At 42.4% G+C, this 24615-nt stretch overlaps 1 protein-coding gene across 1 annotated transcript; it reads right to left on the bottom strand.

Moving 5' to 3' along the window:
* Positions 1–7313: 7313 nt before the first annotated feature.
* NCEH1 (neutral cholesterol ester hydrolase 1) lies at positions 7314–23957 on the bottom strand. Its single transcript, XM_086618449.1, has 5 exons — positions 23820–23957; positions 13969–14197; positions 12009–12078; positions 9432–9603; positions 7314–7931 (listed from the first exon to the last, which is right to left on the bottom strand). The coding sequence occupies exons 1-5, from the start codon at positions 23955–23957 to the stop codon at positions 7314–7316; spliced, it is 1227 nt and encodes a 408-aa protein (XP_086474575.1).
* Positions 23958–24615: the final 658 nt, after the last annotated feature.

The following is a 24615-nucleotide window of genomic DNA, read 5'->3' as shown; positions in this document are numbered from 1 at the left end:
ACATTCGCATCGCGGGGCTGAAAGCACTGGAGCAGATGATGCGGCGGCAGCTGACGCAGCGTGGAGCGTGTGCATCTGGCTGGATGGTGAAAAAACATCAAAGGTAACTCATCTGATCGCTAAAATAACCTAAAGCTCAACTGCTGACCATGCCAAGTAACGCCGGCTCTCTCAGGCCCCAGAGCGGAGCGTCAGGGCTGCTTTGCCAGTGGGGATTTCGGAAAGGCCCCCCTCCTCCCCGCATCAGGAGCAGGGTGCACAAGGCCTGTAAAAGTCACCTTTTTCTTACAACAGGTTGCTTTATGCACCATTAAAAGAGCAGAAATACCATGGCACCAGGGCAGAAATCCAGGTATTACCCTTGGGGGCTGAAGCGCAACCATTTCCAGGGGCACTCACAGCTCTCCAGGATTTTTGGAGATGCTGCTATGCCTCCATGCATCCCTCACTGACAAACCCAGATGTATACAAAGGCAATGAAGACTGTCCTGAAAATACAGCCCTCCACGTAGCTGTGCCCTCAGTGCAGCGAGGCAGACATCCCTGCAGCACGCTGCCTCACCCTTTCCCTTCTGCAGCCTAAGAAACATGTAACGACGCCTACGGCGAAACCGGGATAACCTCACACACCCAAACGGTTTGCAAAATCTCAACTCGGTGCAGCTCGATGGCCTGAGAAAAAATCCCGACGGCGTGCCAAGGACTGCAAGTGATTCATGCTGAACCAGCGGGATGCCTCTGGGGAGGGTTTTTTGCAAGAAAGGCAGGTAATTTCCCGTTAGCGTGAGTTTGGGGCTTGTCCGTGCATGAATTCACTAGTCAGGGGCTGGGTTGCCACTAGTGTTTTGGTGTGGTTTCCCACAATAATGCTTTCGGTTTTATCGCCTGTTTTTGGAAACGAGTGTTTTAAATGCCCCCTCTGCTGGATATAGTGTGAATTATTATATTTTAATTAAAAACCTCAGACTAAAATGCAATTGCGATGAAATTACTAGGTTAACAGTAAAAATTCCTTCTTTGTTCCTTCATCATACTCTGAATCCCACATCTCGATGGCACGGAGTGAGCTGCACCTGTCTTTATATTAGCACAGCGTTTGTGGGAGAGAGTTTTCTGTAATCCCAATCATTATTGGTGTTTTAAATCTCTTAACATAAAATACATTCTCTCCTTTAACAAACTCTGCCTATATCCCTAGACTGTCTTATGATGGCAAGTGCTGCAGTTCATAGAGAGTCTGCTTCAGAAAAGAAAAACAGGCTGTGATGGAAATATTCAGTGTTCTCTTGCTTATATAAAGCCAGAGTTATTTAAATACAGTTTCTGTAAAAACAAGTTTTAAAGGAGCCATCGCAGGGTTTCTTTTTTGTTTTCTGTTGCCTGTCTTCCTGTTGAGCAGTTGATAAACACTTTAAAATGCTGTAGAAAATTATTGTGAAAAATTATTAAATTTACATTAGGGGTAAAACTTAGTCTTATATTAATGATGTGCTGCCAATTATTTAAACAACATTTATAAAAGAAATAAATGCCATTGGATTGGTGCCAGAAAAAAATGGAATTAGGAACAAGAAGAAAATGTGTGCCTCCTGTGGGAAAAGAACAAAATAAAATATAGCCCGGCTCCAAAGAGTTTTCTAAGTGTGAGGCACGGAGCAGCGCCCAGCCAGGAGGGATGCAGGTGATGGGCATGGTCTGTGGGACACAGGGGTGCTGAGCAGGGTGGCTTTATGGAGGTGGAGACTCAAGACTGTGTGGGATGCCTGGCCATGGGGTGGAGGGACACCTGGGTGCAGCCCCACCATGCACCCCACCGCTGCTGCTCTGGTCCCACTGATGAGGGTGGACAGGGGAAAGAGGGTGCTACAACGGGAACCAGGGCATCCAGGTCCAGCACCATCAGGGCATCCAGTGCAATCAGAGATGTGCTCAAGCACCAGGACTTGTCTCTCCCATGAGTTTTGACGTGTCTGCCAGCCCCACCTGGATGTCTCATACTCAACAGCACCACGTTCTGCAAAAAAACTTTTGTTGTATCTATGGCAAATGAACGCTGGAGCTAAGATGCCTCGCATACTCATCTGACGCTGCTTGGTGGTGCCGTTGGGCACGCTGTGCCAGGCGCTTTGTCAGCCTTCAGGCTGCACGGATGGCAGCGAGTCCTTCAGCGGGTGCTGGCGGTGCACCCTCCCGCAGCGGCACCCGGCACGGCATGACGTGCACGGCTGCGTGCCAGGTATGGCCCTGGCCTTGCCAAGCCCTGCGCAGTCTGGCGTTTTACTAAAGCTAAAAAAACATGACTAGAAAAAAACGTTCTATGAGGCCCAGCCTGTTTTTAATGCATTCAATTGGGTGTAAGCAGGAGTTTGACTCCTGCCAATTTAAAAACAGGCTGGTAAGTACTTTGAAGCTTTTTTTCCCCAGCACTTTTTTCAGCAGGAGGAAAGCTTTATATTCTCTGGAACCAGTCATAGGACCCTGCTGGACAAAACAACAAACCCCCACATTAGGATATTTCAAAAGTCATGCTGGTATGACCATTAATAAATGAGAGAGCAGAGAAAGAAAATGGGTAACCGTTCAGAGAGAAAGAAAGTGAAAGGAAGGCGAATAGGAATGAAGATGAAACTAGGACTTTCACTGGCTAAAACAGATTTCAAACATATAAATAATCTATAAACATACAAAAATGTGGTTATAGATCAGAATGGAGAACATGAGCTCCATTGTCTATACTGCAAGAGGGGAACAGCAGTAGTGCAGGTATCGTCCCCCACTCAGTGCCAGCAAACGTGGTCACCATTAATCGTTTGGCAGCAATGGAGTAAGAGAAGGTCACCCTCGCAGAGCGTGGACACATAGGGCAGGTTTCCTGCCTTGAAAACAACCACCTTGGCTTTGGTTCAGCAGTTCTTCCAGAACTCTGAGGTGTCTCATTTCGTTTCGCTGTCCTCTGCTAAGTGAAAACTCAAATTGGAAATGTTGTACATTTGGGGAAAAAAACAAAAAACAATGGTCTTAAGGAAGAAAAAAACCCCAAACATCACAGAATAGATCTTCAATTTATTTATTTGTTCTTCATTTTGATAGCACATTTCAATCACAGTTGCTAATTAGATCTTAAAAGATCTTTCCCCTGCACTGGGAAAGAAGCAAAAAATGGGAAAGAAGCAATGCATAAGATATTGAATGTATTCACGTCAAGTATGTTGTACTTTGGGGTTTTGAACATCATAAATAAAAGAACATGAAAGCAGCTGGTTTTAGGTTTATTTAACATCGTTACAGATCACAGCAGCTTAAAAGGTTTAAGACAGGTTAACATACTTCTAATGTTTATTTGAAAAGTTTTCTAACAAAGTTTAGTAAGAGATTAAAAAATATACCCATGATGCACCTAACTAAAAAATCTAGAGGCCCAAATACTGCAAAACAATGTTTTAAAGACAGAGAACTTCCTTTTACTGTGTAGAACTTAAACTCACAATGGCCCTTCTGCTTTGGTTAGGAGCACAATTTTGGAACTACTTAGATGAAGGTTAGGAAATTCAAATTATTAGTGATTTTTATGCACCATGAAACATCTTCAAATGGGTCTGAGTTTTCAGAAATGCCAAATATCCATCCTTTAAGAGGTCTTACAACAAAACCTCTTTTTATTCCTGCAAATATTGGCTAAAATACTGCTAATATAGTTCCCAGGTCTATGAAAGTAGGATACAAATGACTATAGGTTCTGTTATGTGACCTTTTTTTTTTTTACAGCTTACATTGGAATGCTTTGATGGCCATCAGGAACAAGATATTCTTGCAATGGACAGATAAAGTCTAATTGTAGGATTGGAGGGGGGAGGGAAGCAATCTTCAAAAAGTAGTTAGCCATACTTGTTGATTTAATGAAAAGATAAGTAGACAAACGTATTGACTATCTTCTTTCAGAAGGGTAACCCAGGCATAGGTGAAGTATCGTTACAAATACTTGATCCGATCCTACAATCCACAAAGTGCTCTAAACCGCTTTGTGAAACAACCAAGGAATGAAGGTGCTGGCTATGCCCGAGGAAACACTTCGGGAGGCGCAGGACTGAGGAAACACTTTGGGAGGCGTAGGACTAAACACACGAACAAACTGAGGTGTTGTAACAGACATTAATTTTAATCTCTTGCTATTAGGCATCAGGTTTCTGTAACAGTGCCTGCCCGCCCCGGCTGAGCTCTCAGCTGAGTTAGGGCTCGGTTTGTGGGAGCCTGCAGCAGCTCAGCCCGAGCATTCAACTTCGGGCACGGGGACTGCGTGCAAAGGACAATAAAGCAAAGTAGGAGGAAAACTGAGTTTGGGCTAAGACTTACTTCAAGATTTACATTGAATTTTAATCTAGTGTCTTGTGCGGCTATATGCAAAAAGGTCTTTTTATAGCTGGAGCTCAGCCCTCTTTTTATATGTTTTATGATCCATCACGTATCTTTGCAGCTATCATGTGCTTAAACCATACTGCTGCATGATGAAAGTAGTCAAGATACTTTGACAGAACTAGTTAATACTGTAACATCTCATCCAGGTTGTGCTGCGATCTTGGATGTTGTGTCAAGCTGGTGATGACTTAGTAAACACGTTCGGTCCAGTTATATACTTACTACCATTTCTTGTGCCAAGACTTTAATGTGCTTCAGTGCATGAAGGAAATGTACAACTGACTCCATGAATATATATTCCATCTCTCCATTTCATTTCAGTTAAAAAAAACCAGCAGTAATTATATTATAGCTTCATAGCAGCTATAAACAAATGCTGACCTAAAGCTTTGCAGACAGCTCTTAGGCAAACTGAATTATTATAGAATTTATAGGAATATCAACCACTTTTTTTCCAGTACTACAGTTAATACTATCTTTTAATGACAGCAGGTGGATATAAATTACATCTTTTCTGACATGAGTTTACTCTTTCAGTGGGAAAGCCAGGAAGAAGCCTGTTGGTACAAGTCAGTGTAACAATATTTTTTTAACTTTTTAAGTCATAGTTTAAAGTCAGCTAAACAGAGCTGTCGCCATACAGTAGCAAGGACTCTGAAGCAGATTAGTAATTTGTCTTTTGAATGGACATAACTTTGGTTGCTATCTGTTTTAAGTGTAAATTGTATCTACTGAAGTTGTATTGATGGAGGAAAGGAGGAAAGAGAGTTTAAATCCAGAAAAAAGGTCTGAATTCTTCTGCGGCGTTAATTTGGTATCTTGACCAAAATTTATTCTGATTCAGATTGTCACTCGGCTGCTCTAATTCCACCGAGTCTTTGTAATGATCTAAATGGAAGATGAATCTGAGCCACCACTGAAAAAGCTTTGGCTTGTGACCTTTGTGTAAACCTATGCCCAGAAATGAGTGTCAGCCTGCATGACTGAGCCTACATCGAGGCCTTGTCTCATTAACAGCTTTTCTTAACACATACAACCACATCAACAACAACCTGATGTTTCTAAGGAGCAATGACCCAGCAAAGCCATTCTCTTATTTAATGTAAATACCAGTGAAACTGGACCAGTCTGTATAGATTTTAAATAACAGCAGGCAGCTTGATCAACCAGTGCCTTTTTTTTTTTTAAAAGAAGAACTTTTCAGAATCCTGCCATAAGAAACACACTAATGAAACTGCCTTTGTCATGATCTTCCAACAGCCAAGAAGCTTCACCTCACGGCACTCTGACAGGGGCCAGGACAGAGATGAGCTGACTGCCCAGGAGGACCCGCAGCCTCGCGGCACCCCCGTCATGGGGCAGGCCGGCTGTTAGAGAAGGATGGAAACTCAAAAGCTACGGGAGGTGCACAGTGCCTGCCAGTCACCCCCGCATCGGTGTGCATCACCAACACCTGTGGATTCAGCTCTACTGCTTCTTTGTCAGGTAGGACATTACTGCTCCCTCTCTTGCAGAAGAAGAAAGTGAGGCATAACAAAGTTGTTCTCTTGGGGTCTCACAGGATGTCTGTGTAAAGCTGAGGATGAATTTAATCCACTAGTTTAGTCATGGCACAGCCATTCCTCTCCTCTTTGCCTAGAAACACTGGGCTTTTGACACAACCCTCATTTCTGCAAGCAGTGCGCATCCTGGACAATACGCGCTGCTGCAACTGGTTTCACTTCCCTGTCCTGCTTGCCTGGAACTTGCAGACTGGCTAAAACTGTAGAGATTTGTTGCACAACGGCGAGATCATCTTACCTAGTGTTTTGGGTCGGTCTCCAAGGCAGACAAAGTTTAGCTGCAAAGCTCAGATTTCAATCTTCCATGTAGATTAGAGCCCACTTCCATTTGCTTGCTTCCCTCCTTCCAGGAAGCATGAAATATAATAAACACTACAAGCACAAGAGAAAAGTCAATGAACAAAAACTACTGTTACAAACATTAGTGCAAACCACACAGTAGATTCTTTTTAGTACGCTCAGTATTTTCAGTAAGGAGGTCATGGAGCTGAGGCTTTAAACACAGACTAAGTCTCATTCTTTAGCCAAGTAAGTAGTCGGCTTTGAAGCTCACTCATGTAAAAAACTTGAGTTTTGCTGCTACACATACTGTTTTATCCTGTATATTTGTATGTACGCTGTAATACTTTTTATTGAAAATATATTTAGTCCTGCGCTTTTATAAACTATAAATAACTAAAAGGCAATAAAGACCAAATTCCAAAATTGAATTACATGCTTGGCTAGGAGACTTGTCTAGAGTCATTTTAACTGCCTAGAAGAGTGCTTTTTATTTTCTACTTTTAAATGTAAACGAGCCATTTGTCTATGTGCCTAAAGGCCAAGAGCTAAATCCATGTTTGACATTCAAATGCATGGCTCTGCTGCCAAAGGTGAGAGCCTCACACTTTCTTTGATATCAAGTGCTCACCACTGTTGAAAACTAGCTCCCATTTTTACATATTCAGATGTAGACGTAGGTGTTTGGCTTTACCTCTCTCATCATTTGAAAACTGTGGCCTTTGTGCCTAATTAAGAGTCAAAGCTTGAAAGTTAAAGCCAGTTAAGAATGCCACAGGAATGCTGATCTCCCTGCTCAACATTTGTTTGTTTGGCAATAGTCTAGAAAGAAGGGAGGGGAAAAAAAAAAACACAAAGGTTGAAAAAGTATTTATCAAAATACTTTGCTGGGCAAGGCCAATCAAGTTTGTAAATGCTGTAGTGAGTGGTCTGTGAGCCCCAGCAGCTGCAGCTGAACAATCAAGTCTGAATTTGGAAAAGTACTTTTTCATTGTTTGCTCTTTAGCAAGAGCAGACAGCAGAGTTGAGCACCCTGCGTCTTCTAGAGAGACTCTCTCTTCAGAGGTTTTCATCCAACCATTTTATATAGCTGTTCCTGGTCTGAATGCCCGCAGAGAAATCGGTAGGCCAAATGGTGAATATCATACAGCCGTGAAAGCAGTCCTCGAAGTGATCGAGCGTGACGTCCACGCCGGCGTTCTCCAAGCGCTTGGCGTACATCACCCCGTCATCTCGCAGGACGTCGTTCTCGCAGGTCAGGATGTAAGTCTTTGGCTGCAGCTGCAGAGTTTCGTTTTCTGCAAGGAGCGGGACTGCTCGTACATCGAGCAGCGCTGGTATCTCCTCGATGATTTCCGCCTTGCCTGTGGTTTGTATTACAGGCTTGTAGCTCTTTTTGAATGATGAAGGCAGTAGAGATGTCCAGTTCAGACGTCCTCTGAAAGAAAGAGCTTGGCCAACGTCAAGAGCAGTGTGGTTGTTAATCAGCAGTGAGTGAGCCAAGTCGTAATTACCGTTGAAATAATCTATCCAATAGTTGATCATGACAAAACGAGGAAGAATGGGCATGTTCATGTTCTGCTGATAAGAAGGTGTGTTGAAGTCAAATGCCTGAAGGACTGGATAAATTAAGGCCTGCAGTTTCGGTCTGATGGTCAAACGCTCATCTTTGCTAAGCTGTGGGAAAAATAAAGGATAGGATTCGGATTATAAAGAAAATAAACATTACAATATCAACCTTGAACTTCATGCAAGCAATCATTCATTTGGCAACTTTTAGGCTGAATCCTGCTCTTACGCAAATAATGTTGCTCTTTTGTCTGAAATATTAGCAGCCTGATCTTTTTCTTCTTTTGTAAGGATGGCTGTTGGGGCAGACTCCAACAGAAATCAGTGACAGAAGTTTATTAAAGGGTGTAAGAAGAAGGAAAAAAAAAAAGGTGTTAAGTGGCATTTCCCTAACGCAGTTCCCAGTTTAACAATTTGAAACTGAGGGAGTTCCTGAATCAAAGGAGCTATTCTTGCTTTTAACAGTTTTTCAGGGATTTTGCCTCAGTGAATTCATCTAATTGTTTTTTTCTGCATATGCAAACTGTCGGCACCCACAGTTTTCTCTATCAAAAGTTCACCATGTGCAGAAGAACCTCTCTATGTTTGACTTGAACCTGCCAACTCCATTTGATTTGAGCCTATCAGTTATACATTTGACGCCTAATTCTTTTACTGGAACGATCACCTAACAATTGTTTTGCTTCATCTTCTACACAAGACACACAATTCTCCATCACATCTCATCTTGTCTGCCTCTTTTTCAGGCTGAAGAGTCTTAGTGTATTTAACCTCTCCCTGAAAGAGCCCTACATCACTGATTTTAAAAGAACTATGCATCAGGTAAACATACTAGGATTGCTGTTTCCAAAACATGGATCTATCATGTTTATCAGTCCTCAATATTGAAACGCTTAATGTAATTGTCCCTTATTAAGCTTTTCACCCTAATTCAGTATTGTAAGGTTGTCATGATAATCAGTTGGCTGGACACGGTATCCGCTTTCTTATCACCAATGGTTATGGCAGCATGAAAAAGCTAATAACAATATTTCACTCAATCATGAAAAATATTATTACTCGCCCCAGGCTGCCTTTAAAATCTTTACTAGATTAAATTCAGATCACATTTAAACTGCAGATACACGAAAGAAATTTCCTTAAAATTGTGAAATGCTACAGGAAGACAATTTAACAGAAGAATTAAGCTTGGTTTATTACAGTTTTTGTCCTTCATTTGTATTTGAAAGAAATAAAAACACATCTTCAGAGACAAGCATCTGAAAACAGGAAGCTGAATTGATAAATTATGCATGTACCTAGTTACCTACTTAGAAGAAATAAAAAACTCACCAGCAAAAAGGGTGAAAAAAGTCATTTAGCAGCTTGCTCTTAAATCTGGCCCACAACAAACTCTGAACTGTAGTAAGACATCGCAAGCGATGTGATTCATAGTGCGATTGACTCATTTTTCTTCTGTAAAGTGACTAGATGCTGGCTTTCTACCATTCTGTCTTTAGGCTTGGCACATCCCCTTGTGATGATGCAGCACAAACAATCTGACAACCTATGTGCATCACTAAATTAGGGATTGTTGTAGCGTAATACATAACAGACCCTAGGTGTTACCTGCTGACACACAGCAGCTGCCAAATTTCCTCCTGCGCTATCGCCAGAAATTGCAATTCGACTCGGGTCAACCGAATACTCAGCTAAAATATCAGGCTGCAAAAAGTGCTTCGTAGCACGAAGAGCATCATGGAATTGCTCGGGGAAGCAGACCTCTGGTACCCGCCTGTATCTACAAAGAAAAGAGATGAGAGACAATTACTACCGTCAATGTACCTCTCTTTCAGGATTAATAGGTGCTATGAGGTATTCCTTAATAGCAAATAACTATTTAATTAGGATAAATATTATAGAAAAAAAGTGAGGTGTGTAATACTTATGTAAGACTTAATCTTATAATTAATGCTCTAATTCTGAAAGATCAATACAAACCTACTAGATACAAATAATACCCAGATAGTATAAAATTGTGCAGCACTTTGCTAGGATTTCCCAATAGTGGATTTCATCATAGGTGATTAAAATGAATGAATATTTAAAACACCCTTGGCAAGGGAGTCATTGCAATCAGGCTGTTTTTGATCCAAATCCCCGCCTTACTAGTACAAGGGAGAGTAAGTCATACACACCCAGCAGATTCCAGTGAGCCAAACGCCTAAGCAGTTCTGTTTCCCAAATTTTTACCTATGCTCAGAGAATAAACCTTGCTATACCTCTGTGCCATGAAACAAACAACAGCCAAGAAGTGAACACCAATTTGCTCCAATGCAACAGATTCAGTAATTCCTCTCCTTTATCGAGGAGTGGAGCAGGAATATACTCATTGTGCAGGTGGAGAGACTGAGGCACAGAGAGCAAACAGTCTGCCCAGGAACAGTCAGCAGCTGAGTCCCAGTCATGAGACTTTCTCAGTTTCTCAATAACAGCGCAGGAGAAGTCTGTTCACATTTACTGAATATTTCGTAATCTAAGAGTTGTTACTAGGCCTTATGGTACAAAGCACGTCTTCTGTTTGTAGCTTTTCAATCAACAGATTTTACATATTCTCAGCAGAACTGAGCAAAACAAGCAAAACAAAATCCAATTTTCTGATTCAAAACATTTTCTTCAGAATCTAGGCTAAATAAAGTTCCACATGCAGAATAAATTTTAAACTTTGGTTAAACGAAAAGCGTTTCAAACTGCAAATCTGACATGCTTTCAGAAAACAAATCTATATATTGCATCAACTATGAAGGAATATGAAAGAGTCCTTTGGGAACTCCTCACAAAACTGGGTAACAGACTGTGCATATATCATGAAAGCGAGACATGCAATTAAACCAACGAGAAATCTAATTAGTCTTCACTAATTGAGTAAAAACGCCTTGACTGAAAAATATAATGGCTAAGGAGAAGAGTTGAACAATAACTTAGACAAACAGGAAGAATTATACCACCATAAATCAGAAAGGAATAATAATACTGCGATTCATATCAATACTGCGATTGCTGCTCATCTGGAATAACAAACGGTCGCTTCTTTACTTTTCATTGTTTCTACTAATAAAAGCCAAAGAAGTACCAAAAAAATCGACCCTTTAAAGTACATCAACTCCATCCAATTAAGTTGCAATTAGATCACAGAACTTAGTATGTAATCAACTGCAGGTGTGAAACCTGAGTTTATATCAAGTGACTGGGTTTGCAAAAGAAAATATTGAAGTTGACAATAAGGATGGGAAAATACCAATCAAGTTGGAGTCACCCAGGTAATGTAGTTAGCTAGTTGAGAGGTTTGTCTACCTTGGAATTGTTTGACAAGTTAAAAAAGCAGCCCTGGCACCCTGCCAGTCCTCTGCTCTTGAGTGGAATGCAAGGCTTAAATGAGATGGTTGAACAGTGGGAAATAGAGAGTAGCAGGAAACTGCCGGACTCCACGGTGTATTCTGGTTAATGAGCAAGGGTAAGATCATTTGATAATTTTTATGTTGCAGACCCTTGCTCAATGTGACTTAAAACGACGGTTTACAGACTTGAGGGGAGCTTAATATATATTTTAATATAATATAATAAATGTTAAATAGTGTCTATTATTTTAATATATTAAATATCGTATACTAAAACATTATTTTAAATATTTATACAAAAATATACCTTGCAGCAGTGGAAGTGGCTACTGAGGATGGGAAAAATCCCTCTTGCTAAGTGGGAAGGCAGAGAGATATGGTTCAGCCTTCCTTCAGGTATATATCATGTCCAAATGCATTTTGCTTTTTTGTTTGTTTTTAAAGTTGACAAGAATTTACAGCATCCTAAGTTGGCACTTGAGTGAGCTCAGGTTTTAGCTGCATTCCTCACAAGTAGATACAATTGCAAGATGCACTAAAATTTGCATTTTAGTATTTGTCCAACTGGATTAAGTGCTACGCTCTTTTCCCACATTTCTGGCTTCTAAAATAATTAGAAACTCAAATGAATTTTTGGTATTGTTCCAATTTGTTGTAATTTTAAAAGGATAAAAATATCAGACAGGTAAAAGAATTATTGTCCAAGCAAAAGCTTTATACACAAGCCAGTAACAAGGGAAAAGCTAAAAGACCTATGTTACCTATTTTTAATACCTTAAAATTACTTGATCAGTTTTAGATTACTCACTCAACTGAGACAACGACAGCATTGAGAGATTCAGCCATGATTCTGCAGAGATTGTTATAAAGGCTTGTTCCTGGAACGAAAGGACATGGCATTAGGGACATAGGAGTCCTTTTATGTCAATAGTCACAAAGCCCTACGTAAGCCTTCTCAGAAAATATAAAGACATCACACAAATACATGCAAAGTAAATGAGATCAGCTTGCAATAGATGAAGCGCCACGTACACACTGTAGCAGAAGGAACACAATTTATGCCTTCAGAAGTCTGCAGTCTAATGCTTTCCTCCTCATCTGTTTCTCGGTGACTTGGGGCATGTCATTTCATCCACCTATCACAATTCTCTCGATTGGGCAAAATGTAACGTACCCAATGGCTTGGGGGGACATTAGCATCCAGAGACAGTTATTGCTGTATGAGTCACAGCTTGTTGTTTTTATTATAGCATGTATTGCTTAGATTCAAATGAGTTGCCCTACTAATGTCAACTGAACTACTCATTTAAAGGAGGATTAATCACAGCTATCTTATTTATCAATAGACTGATTTTCTTTAATTTTATTCCTTTCCAGTTACTTAATCGTTGGTTCCTGGTACTATAAAATATACTGAGACACTAACTGTTTTCTAAAGTATCTAGTCTTAGAATTTAATATTTAGCTTTAGCATTTGTGCCATTAACTTCTGCATCTTGGAGTCGACGACAGCATCTGACCTAGCTGAATTACAGTCATCCAAACAAAGCGTGGTAATTTAATAGAAACTTTTTGCACGGCAAGAGTCATATGCAAAGTGTTACAGAACAAATGAGGTCGGCAGGACGCTAACAAACATCCTTTAGGCAGGCTTAGGAAAACCCATCTCAAAGCACAATCCCTCTATAGGAAGAGGAGCAAAATTTTTAACTGCTATATGACTACAGGATAAAGATTGGGATTTCCAAAGGCACATGAAGGTCAGATTTTGAAGTTATTTAGGAACCTAAATCTCATGATCTAAGTGACTTATACATGCATAGTTGAAAAGCAATCAATACAGTCTTTGTTTTGGAAGATTTTGGAAAACCCCATCAATGTTCTTTTTCTATAGATAAAGCTATAAAATGCATCAGGGCTGTATGGACTTCATGATGTCACAGGAGCAAGGAAGGAAAAGGGAGGAGACTCCTATCAGATCTGGATCTTGCAGCAGCCATGAGAACTGCACCGGCTTTCTCCTCCCAAGGCTTTTCTCCTCCTGTACGATGTGGAAGGATCAGTGGTTAGCTTATCGTTGTCTATAGGTATACCTTACTTTCTCTGTTCATGTTTGTGGCTTTTGAGTTAATTGGAGTAAATAACATTAAGTTTCAAGGTAATTTCTGCTGGTCATGGCAGTGATCCCCTAAGGGAGGGGGCCAGACCACGGGACGAGAACCCACCTCCACCCATTTCCTTCATCACACTGCCCGCTGTCTCTGATCAGCAGCATGTATTTCAAGTAATGTGTTATTTAAGAGTCAAACATTAGCAACACCGTTACACGCAGTGTTGTTCAGCCCACTCTTCTACTAATTATTGTGTGAAAATGCAGCAAAACCCTTTGTGTAGTCACGGGATCCTGATCACCAAGGACTGACATTTGCACATGACCACAGAAAACAGGGGACTGGCCCAAACAGCCCATCCGGGAATCCCAGGAATTTAAACAATAAGCTATTTTGTCTTCTCAGGATGTAACAAAATTAACCTTTTGGTCTTTCACAGCTCATGTGCAGATAAGATACGCATTTTTGCTGTGTGTTCGTAGTATTTTTCCCACTCCCTCCTTAGAGCTGATCTACCAGAGTGGAGACAGTTACTACTGAATTCGGGTATGTCTTACCAAAATGGTCATCCCTAGCAGGAAAAACAGGATTCAGCTTCTCCTGCTAGGAAAAAAAAAAACAGACCAGAATTGTATTTAATTACTGGCAGACACATACTTGCACTCGCCAAGGCCCAGCCGCCTCCGTGGATGTAAACAACGCTGCGCTTGAGCCTTTCATCTCCCTTCGCAGGAGGTTCAAACACTCTGACTTCCACACCATCAAAAACAGCATCCGTGATGTTAATGTCTTCAGAGGAGACAGACTTCAGCTTGTCGAAGGTATAAATCAAATAATTAATAACTACCAAGTGATGGCTGAGTCTCAGATAGTGAATCAGGTGACACTACAAAAAAAAAGAAAAAAAGAAAAAAAAGGAGATTTCTGTTACTTCAGAGCACATCATATGATACTGCATTGATGTTTAATGCAACCGTCATCAAAGGGCAGGTCTTACACAAAAAAGGATTCTTAGAATATTCACTGGGAAATGAAGGATTATCAAAGACCTCTAATGCTTTTAAAGCCGTATTGAAACAAAACCCTGTCCGTAAAAGATTCTCTGTTGTCAAAATAAATCAAACTGTGTGGATCAAGACAACTGTGAATGAGCACTTTGAAAGACATCTCCGAAAGGAGACGAACCTCACCAGCGTACTCCACTGTGGGACTTGTCAAGCTGGCTTGATGGGTGCCAGCAGAGGGCAATACCACACAGGCAAAGTTTTTGTGGTGGTAAGGCATCAAAAATGCAAAGTATTTCTCTTGTTCCACCCCAAAACATAAATCTTTCCACTTCCAAATTAAGAAAGTTCTCAAGGATTGCAAAGAAATTTGAAAACAATAGTGGTCTTAAAGGAATATAATGGTTGTTTATTGGCACATCCTGTATTTACCTCCTGAATTGGGAAGGATCTGAAACACTATCCAAGAACCATGGCAGGTTAGTGATTTTTTTCTTCCAAGCCCAGAGACTGAAGTGCATTACTTTTTTTGTAGGGGTGTGTAAAAAACTACTATGAAAACGAAGAACGATCTGATCTTTCTGTCCCCTTATGGTAGAAGGAGAGAGATTTTATCCCCTTTGGCTATCCAGCATTTTTATTTTCGTATTTATTTTCAAAACTTTGCCCTGAATAGATTAAAAACCTGTTTCTCTCAGCTGGAATCTACAGCACTCCTCCAGCCTAAATGGTCGTGACCTGCTCCCCACACACGACCTGCACACTATTCCTAGTAAACGCTTGTTCCCATTCCCTACTTGGTGCAAAAGCAGTGGCAAAGGGTGAGCCAAAGGACTGCAGCAACTTCAACGGCCAGTCTGGACACCATAAAGTAGTGGAGAGTCTTTCCCTTTTTGTAAAGTTAATCTCCATCATCGTGATAAAGGCTAGAAATTGGATAATCAGCTAAGCCTTCTGTACAACTTTCCCAGTCAAGGCAATGAAGTCGGGAGGTAAAATTAATCCATATGCCTAATCTATAGGATCACTATAGATCACCATTAATCCATATCCTAATCTTTAGGATCACTACCATAATGAAGAGCCAGCTGTGACTTTTTACTTTACATACAGGTAACAGATATCTGGAAGAAAAAGTGTACTGTTATGCAGCTTGTCTACACACAACCAGTTTACAGTTTTAGTTCTTCCAGTACCCCCTGTACAGCACAAACCTGCTGGTATGAATTAACGACGCTGACGCCGGAGGGAGCGGGGTCACTCGGGTACCGGTCTGACCGCGTTCACGTGGCGAAGAACGGATAGTTGCCACCCTTTAACCTGTTCAAAAACTAAGTGGAAGCCAACTCTGGTTCCTCGTGACGGGCACGATTTTGCAAATCAGATTTTCACAGTTTCTGGTTTTTTTTTTTTTTTCTTCTCTATTGTCTGTTCACAAGGGCAGCCACTTCATTGTCTTGACTTGGGTTTCTTTACTAAAATTCTGCAGAAGCCTTTTCACAGCTGCTTTCAGTGCCGAGTTTCAGCTCCTCTGCCAGGAGCGCCTGCTCAGGGCAAGGGAAGGGCTAACGGAGGCAAACACACACCTCTGGAGGAAAAGCAAATTTTGCAGCATTCGACAGCACCCATGCCAAAGAAGATCTGCCTCCTTGGATCTACAGCCCCAGCTCCTTACATGTGACTTTTTAATCTGTCATCATTAGTTTGAATGTAAAAAAATTAAATATTGGCTTTCAGTCAGGTGCTGTATAGCAACAGCCCTGCAGAGCCCCACTTCCAATGCAGGTTGTTGCAGAAAAAGACAATCTTTGACATTTTTCAAAAAAAAGTCTACGCCAAGTACAATGGGCTGCTATGCGAGCAGGGAGAGGAAGCCACTTCCAAAACAAGAATTTACAAAAATGACTTTCTTTTCTTGCTTTAGCTTATGGTAATGTCACCCTGCTGACATGGTTTGGTGGGAATCCAAATTTTAAAATGTTTGCTGCTTTTTGGATGGAATATTATTTTTTTTTAATACCGCAAGGCTTTTGTCTGGGAAAAGAAACACAAAGTTTCCACTGGGCGGGAAGAAATGCTGATTTCACAAGGCTGTTTGTAGCTCTGAATTTCAGATCATGCTTTTCTCACACTGTTACTTCAAAATTCTTACAGGAAAAGCCAGTTTGAGTTTGAAATCTGAAGGGCAATGCATCTATTAATAATTTGGCAGACAATTTGCTGGGCTGCCACTGATGTAACCAGCTAAAGATCTGATCCCCTGTGTGCCCTGCGGAGGCTCCCAGGGAAGGTAACCACCAGGAACACTGCCAGGGAAAACAAATGTTTTTGTAGATTTTTTCAGCCTGACTGCGCTGCAATAGACATCTCATTTTAGTTTTCTCCCACTTTACTTCACATTCTTTGTAGACAAGATTACCACATGTTCCCTGGAATCAGAAATGTTTATTTTCAAAGCTGGTTAGTGGTGTTTACCGAGAAGTGTTTTGCCCTGTTCTTTAAACTACAGAGCACCATGACCATCTGCAGGTTATCACATGCCTTTTTTTTTTTTTCCTCTATAATAGACCACTCTTTCCAAGAATCCAAAAACCGGGAAGAGATGTTTCATACACCAAAGCACAAAAGCAACAGTCCTAATTTTTTTGCTAGGCATAGGCAATTTTTTTGCCAAGCACTTATCAGATTCTTTGGAAGTATATCTATCTGATCAGCCTATTTGGTTGTTACTTATAAGGCATCAGGATTGCACTTTTTGCTGGCAAAGAGCTAGTCTTGTCCAAAGTTCTTACAAATAAAATTCTTATATATATATATTTATCTATAAAGAAGTATTTAAAATAGATATTATGTATCTTATCACTCTGTAATACAACTACTAGCAGAAGAAACCAGTTTAATGGCTGGTTAACTTGCTTCTAGCACTATATTGCCACGCAAAGGGCAGACTCACCCATCCTGTTGGCTGTGCTTCCCTGGCACCTTTCTTGTGTTGGCACTAACAAACCTGAAGCCTCAGAGTATCACCTTGCTGCACCAGCCCAATATGAACCCAGCAAAACCAGAGGAACCACACGAAACTTCAGCCAGGTCACTATCTTGCTGATAACCCAAAGCAGGAAAGAAGGAATAGGGAAAAAGATGGGACCAGCCCTTTTGGCAGCAGTCCACAGTTGGATTGGCTTAAATCCATTATAAAAACTGTATCTGATCATCTCATGTGAGTGATAATTGGTTTGATCTTTGCTGGTATTTGTGATTTTACTACCCTTACTGTAATAGCAGCTTTCTAGTACCTAAAGGGGCTACAAGAAAGCTGGAGAGGGACGTTTTACAAGGGCATATAGCGACAGGACAAAGGGTAACGGCTTTAAACTGAAACAGGGGAGATCTAGATTAGGTATAAGGAAGAAATTATTCCCTCTGAGGGTGGTGAGACACTGGAACAGGTTGCCCAGAGAAGCTGTGGACGTCCCATCCCTGGAAGTGTTCAAGGCCAGGTTGGATGAGGCTTTGAGCAACCTGATCTAGTGGAACGTGTCCCTGCCCATGGCAGGGGGGTTAGAACTAGATGATCTTTGAGGTCTCTTCCAACCCAAACCATTCTACGATTCTATGACTGTTGCAGTCTATCAAATACAGCACTTAAATATATGGTAATTACATGTGTGTGTGTATGCATGTGGAAGAGAAGAGAGAAACAGTGATGTTCTCTGGTGAAAAGGGAGAGAATACAGTGCTGTAATAAAAAAAAGCTACTGAAAAGGAAGAGAAAGAAAAAGAACAAGGGGGAAATTAAGAAATCAAGGGACTACAGCAAAAAATAAATACAAACTCAGAGAAAAGGGGATAGTACAAAGATGAAAGCCCTGTGGGTAATTAGCCCAGAATTGCTGTGCTATCACTCAGTCTGGGTCACAGCCACAAGTTTTCCCATGTAACAAATGGTTTTATGGACCTGTCTGAATAAACACTTCTGTTTTCAGAACAGGTAACTGGGGAAATGTGGCTGGTGAACTTCCTGGCACCATGGGCTGGTCCGAGTAATGGGCTGACACGCACCAAGAGAGCTCAGCTGCTGCCAAGCGATGCAGGGCTGGACGAGCAGGAGCACCCCAGGAGAGGAGGGCTAGACAGGCCAGCGAGGCAAACGTCAGTATTTTACTGCTGTTTGAGCCAACTGTGGACACATCACAGTAGCCCTAGTGACAATCTATTGCTCATTTCTTATTGCAGCCTTTCATTCTGGGGCCGTTGGCTCCCTGTGACCCATGGCTGCCTTGGCGGCACTGTGATTTACATTCACACTGTGATGCTCCCCAGCTCTCCAACAAGTCAGGCAAAGCAACCACTACAGCCACAACTTCATTTCCTTTTGCCAGGGCATCCCTGTAATAGGGGTTTTCAAGTAGGGACAACTCATGGACCCCCTAAAGATGAAACTGTTCAAGACTGCCACCTTCCTCCTGGTAAATCCTTTGCTGAGGGGTACCAGATATTGAAAGATTTAATTCATGTAGGAGAAATTTTTCAATAAATGAAGAAAGGCATCAGGGTTGTGATAAAAAGCAGACAGAATGAGTAATGTACTGCTCTAGAGAGGTACCATTACTTCACCTTTACTGTCCCTAAACTATTATGATTCTTCTATTGGCTCCTCAGCTGGTAATTTCATGAAGAATCCCAAATGCTCACTGCTACGATGCTTACCTCCCTCTTGGCCTTGTACTCCATATTAGTCATGCGTTCCAAAATACAAAAAAAAAAAAACCAAAACAAATCCCAAAAAAACGTTTTTCTGTTGCTCATTTCTATTAGCCTCTAACAGTACTCAGCATATTGGGATACTTTGTCCTCATAGGACTTCCATAGCTGACGCTGTCCAGCTTCACATCTCTGACCTTTAGCCACTAAATTACTGCAACAGGTCGCATCCGGACAGGGGAAAAAAGGCAGCATACCCCTCAAGCCCAGCTGAACACATCAGCTGCTTCCTCCACTGCCTTCACAGATGGTCAGACCCAAGGTCCTGCACCGACCTCGGCAGGATCAGGAATTAAGCAAACAGCTAAGGCTCTTTTTTCATACAACACTACTCAGGGCTGAGCCAACTCTCACTCATGACTCACATGGGTAATGATGCTGGAACTGTCTAAGGCTAAACATCCTACTTTAAAAAATGCAGGTACTATCCTCAAGTCTGGCTTCACTTTGCAAAACACATTTCTATAACATTAGAGTCCAAAATGCCAACTACAATATCTGTAGTCAATAATAGAGATTAGTGAAAACCAAACAGGATCATTTCTCCATTTAGCTGTGTGCAGAACATATTGTTTTGTGTGTACTTCAGGCAGTTTATCCTGTTTAAAGGTGAATGCCTATTTTCTTTTATTTTACAGAACCATTTCTTAATGCAGGTGCATTACTGCCGAGTAAAGAATACGTACTTTCAACATTGTTGTATAAAGACAGTCCTCAAATACAAGTGCTCTCAGTGTTATGAATTTCCTTCAGAACTGAAAAGAAATCAAGAAGACTGTTTTACAGTTTATTAATTAGAAGCAGAAACTAGATTACATTTTAATGTAAGGTTTTGTGCATATACTTATTCACCCATGATGATTTGCTTTTATACTAGAGAGAGACAAAAGTTATCTGTTCCTGCAAATAGAACTTCCAGCGTGGTTCAGTTTCTGCTCAGGTGCCACTGCTGGAGACCTCTCTGCCACAACTAACAACTCGGTTTAATATAAACCGATTCCAAGACTGTGAAGTCAAACACTCTGGAATATATGGGTAGATAGATATTAAAATGTTAGAAAGAACTGATCACTGTTCTCTCTAACCCTGAATGTTGATGTTCCATGCCCTATTTTTTATTCCGAAAGCAAGTGCATGGCAGAGAAGCACGAAGGAATCGCTTGGCTAACAAGGACAAATATGAGGATAGTTTTCTCCCCTGTACAGCTGCCTACCTTCTTCCATATATATCCATCTGATGGCCTCTATGCCAACCCATTTATCCTTCCAAACCTCCGCTAACAGCTGTCCCAGTTCCAAAAAATCCTTTCTTCCTTGCCATGCACCAGAATAGCAAGTATCTTGACAGTGGTGTTCAGAAATAACTTATTTCAAAGGGTTTACTCAATAAACACATGCTGCTCTCTTTACTCTGATAAGGGAGAGTGGTTAGAAGTCAAAAAAATGCCTTGATCAATCCTGCTGTTAACAGCAGAATTATGAAATGTTGCTTTAGACACCTCTTGACAGCCATCAAATAAAACGGTAATTATCACTTAATCTATGGCTCAATCCCATAACTACTTTTATGTCATCCAAATTTCAATGAAGCCAAGTTCTGACATACCTGTATACACATGTATGTACATAGTTTTTAATTCCCGATCTAAAATTGTGTTATATCACAGTTTTCTGTAAAAATGTCACCATGTCCCATTTTGAGACAGGTGAGAGGGGCAAATACTCTCCTTCTCAGTTAAACATTTTCATATCAATTCATTAATATTATGAAAGTCTAAGTTTCTGTTTTCACTCTGGGGCAGCACAGGACATTAAAGAGGGTGCAGGAATGAGGCTCTGAAAACCCAGCTCAGTTTCCAGCTCTGCCACCGGAATTTTTCTGACCTCAGATAAGGCACTCCATCCCTTCCCAGCTCTGCTCCCCCCAAATTAAGATTAGGATAACAGCATCGGTTCCCTGCTGCAGTAGGTTTTGAAACCTTCTTATATAAGCTGCCCTATAAGCATCACGCACTTGAACCATGTGATTACACTTGCACGTTTGTCGAAGTGCCTTATGCTGAGCCAGGACATGAGTCAATCCCGAGCTTGTAAAAAAATGTGTAGCTGATTGGGACAAAACTCCACATGGAAATACAAAACCTCATCATTAGTATGCTGAAAGCCAGTTGACAGCCTTATGTTTTATCGGTAGTGATTATTAATGCACTGAGAAAACAAACACAAAATTGTCATGCTTAACTGTCAGCACCTTCACAAATCTATTTCAAAATAAGCAAAAGACAATCAATTGTACTTGAAGCACATTTGTTTCATGCTCTTGGAAAAAGGGATTACAGTACATTTCAGAGATTCTAAAATCAGAAATGTACTTCCGTCTGCTACCAAACCTACAAAGGAAAGTAATAAATAGCAAGCTGAAAATACATCCAGAAGTGGGTGAAAGTTCAACGGTCACATTTAGAGAAACGTTAAACCATTTGGTCTTGCAATGGCCAGTAGAGGAAGAAAGGAGAAGCTGAGCTCTACAAAAGGACACATACATTATATTATAGACTCACAAAAGCTGTCTAACAAAGTAAATATACAAGCTTAACTTTTACAAACTTAGCTTCAGTTCACGCAGTTCCTTCTTAATGGCAGTCATTTATTCCTGACTTTGTGCTGTCTCTCAGTGTTGGAAAGACTTCTGAACACTTGGAAAGCACCTTCTCTTTCAGGAAATGAATGCCCCAAGGGTTACCTGCTGGGTGATTCAGGGCATCTCTAACGCCTCACTTTTTTTATGCTTCTGTGTAAAACTCACTTGTTCCTTCCTTTGGTTTGTAAGCTACGTTACAGGAACTGTTGTTTAGTAATTTTTCTCACTACAGAATTTCTTCTTTCTAAGACCAGAGATGTAAACAACTAAGAAATTGCCACTTCTCCCTAACAAAGACTTCCCCACCCCAGAGAGCGGGGACAGATGTGGGCACCTCAGCCCTGTCTGCCACTTTGCTCCAGCTGCCACCTAGGCAGGCTTTGTCCTGCCACCTCCTCTTGGGATTATGGCGTCCAGAATACCCCAAAAGAGACACCCTTTAGTCTCCAAGCTAGAGACACCAGAATTCATCTGACTACACCCAACATACCACGTAAACAAACTGAATGTGTATGTAAGACCATATGATTTTCTAAAGATAGTCTCCTTCAGCTGGAGGTTATGGCCTTAATTCAGGTGTTCCTGGCTGAACTGTGATGATGTGTTTTGCAGGCAGCATGCTGCGAGGACATCATGACCCTCCTGCCAGTGCCATCAACTAATTTGGTCAAGCCACACGCTCGCTGTTCAGTTACTTAACAACATGGAGCAACTGCATGTCAAGCCATAGACTTTACTGAAGAATGAAGCTACTGTAGGCATAATTTTCCTAACAGACACATGGGAGGGTATGCAAGCAAACAGGTTTTGCCTTTTCATCCTAGAGCAATGCTTTGACTCACTGATACATTTGGACCACAAGAACATGTCCCAGTGGCTCAGATGTCTACTACTCCCAGACTCTGTCTCCAACAGTGGCAACCAGAGACGTTATTCAGGCAAAATATACAAGCCTGCACACTGCGAGTCATCCACTCGCCTCGTGCTTCCCAGCACCTGCAATTATTGTATTAGGAATATGGAAGGTACACTCCCATCTAATCCTTTTGGTATCTATTTATAGGCCCTCTGTCCATTAATTCATCAATCCCTTTTTGAATATGCCAATGCTCTCATCCACTCAAACTACAAGTTTTTGTACGTTTCATAACCAACTTACTAAACGGAAATGCTGCTAGGAAATTAAAAAAACCCAACCAGCTTTCACGTACATAGTACCTTACGTCAGGTCTGACCATGACTAATCAGTCCTTGTAAAACATCAGACCATCCTAGAAGAAAGCCAAGTTCACAGCTAAAGCCACTATCAGAAAGTTTGTGATCTCTGATCTGTTTCACGTCAACATAAAAACACCGGCAGAAAATGAGAGACATCACTGAAGTGACAGAGCTGTCATGTGTCTTGCAACAAAATCAAACATTCAGAGTTTTGTTTAGTAATACAACTCCAAATTAAGGCAGTTTAGTATCTAAAACAGCTTCTCCATGTCTTCTTTCCCTGAGTTAACGTAGTAGAATAAAAACCTTTGGGGTTTTGGTTGGTTTTTTCTTTTTTTGACTAAGTGCCTGCAAGTTGCAAAACAGATTAAACCACATCTAACAAGATCTGCCCCGCGGATCCCAGAAGAGCAGAGCGGATCTCAGCCTTGCGAACATGCGCACCTGGATTTACTGACCGGGACGCAGCCAGGAGCAGGCTGGGGCCACCCTGCCCTGCCCGCTGCCTTCCCCTCGGCAGGCAGGCATCGCATCCCAACCGAATTCCGCTTTCTCCCCGCGGATGCCGTCACGACCCGGTACAGCGGGGAGCGGCCCCGGCTCCGGCCCGCTACAGACGCCCATGTCAGCGCCGCCGGCGACTCCCCCTCGGCTCCAACTCCAAACCGCTGCCTGCGGCGCGGCTGCCCGGATGTGCCGGACGCCGGGACGGAGCCGGAGGGCTGTGCGAGCCGCGGAGGACGCCCGCTCCCCCGGGGCGGACACTCCAACCCGCGGGCGAGGCCGTCGCTTCCAGCCGCCGCCGGCACCGGGGTGCGCACCGAGGCCGGTGCGGGGGGGGGGGATCTGCGCACCTCTCCGGGGCCGGGGCGCCGCCTTACCGTCTGCTGCACCACCCGGAAGGTGGCATCCAGCAGCATCAGCTTCCAGCGGTCCGACATGGTGCCGGGCAGCGGCAGGTACACGTAGTAGGCGGCCAGGGCGGCCAGCGCCGCCAGCAGCAGCCAGGCGGCCCGCATCGCGATCGCAATCACGATCACGATCGCGACCGCCGCCGCCGGGCCGCCTCGCCGTGGCTCCCCGCGGGGAGCGCGCCGTCCCCGGGCCGGCCTCCCCCCGGAGGAAGTCCCGGCGCTGCCGTCCCTTCGCCCCGGCCCGCCGGCTGCGTGCCAGCCCCGGCTGGCGGCCGCCTTATCCGCGCCGCCGCTCCGCGCCCGCGCAGCGCCGCCCCGCCGGGGGGGTGGGTGGTGGCGCGGGAAGATGTGCGCGGTGGGAGCGCTGCGCTGGCGGAGGACGGGAACACCGGTGGCCAGGCGGAGACTTCGTCCTTCTCCGCTGAGCGGAGGAGAGGTGAAGGCTGGATTCCAGTCGGGATGATCCCAGATCCATTGTGCTCCCAGGAGGAACTGCGGAACACCCTTATTTTAGTGAAGAAACTGTGCTATTTACCATTTAACAAATCACAGACCAATCCCAGAAAGGAGATTATGTGTATTTTGCAATTTTATTTTGGACTGGGAATTAACTTTTTTTTTTTTTTTTTTTTTTTTACCCGAGGGCAGTAACAAATTTTGGTTTAGTGCAGGAACATTTCTTGTACCCAAGACAAAATTTTCCTAAATAGGTCTTTTTCATCTCCATAAGCACTTTCTGGTCAGATAAAAATTCTTTGCAACA

Source organism: Tauraco erythrolophus, chromosome 11 (genome assembly GCF_009769465.1).
Source record: "Tauraco erythrolophus isolate bTauEry1 chromosome 11, bTauEry1.pri, whole genome shotgun sequence".
Classification (NCBI taxonomy): Eukaryota; Metazoa; Chordata; class Aves; order Musophagiformes; family Musophagidae; genus Tauraco; species Tauraco erythrolophus.
This window is presented reverse-complemented; position numbering and strand designations above follow the sequence as displayed.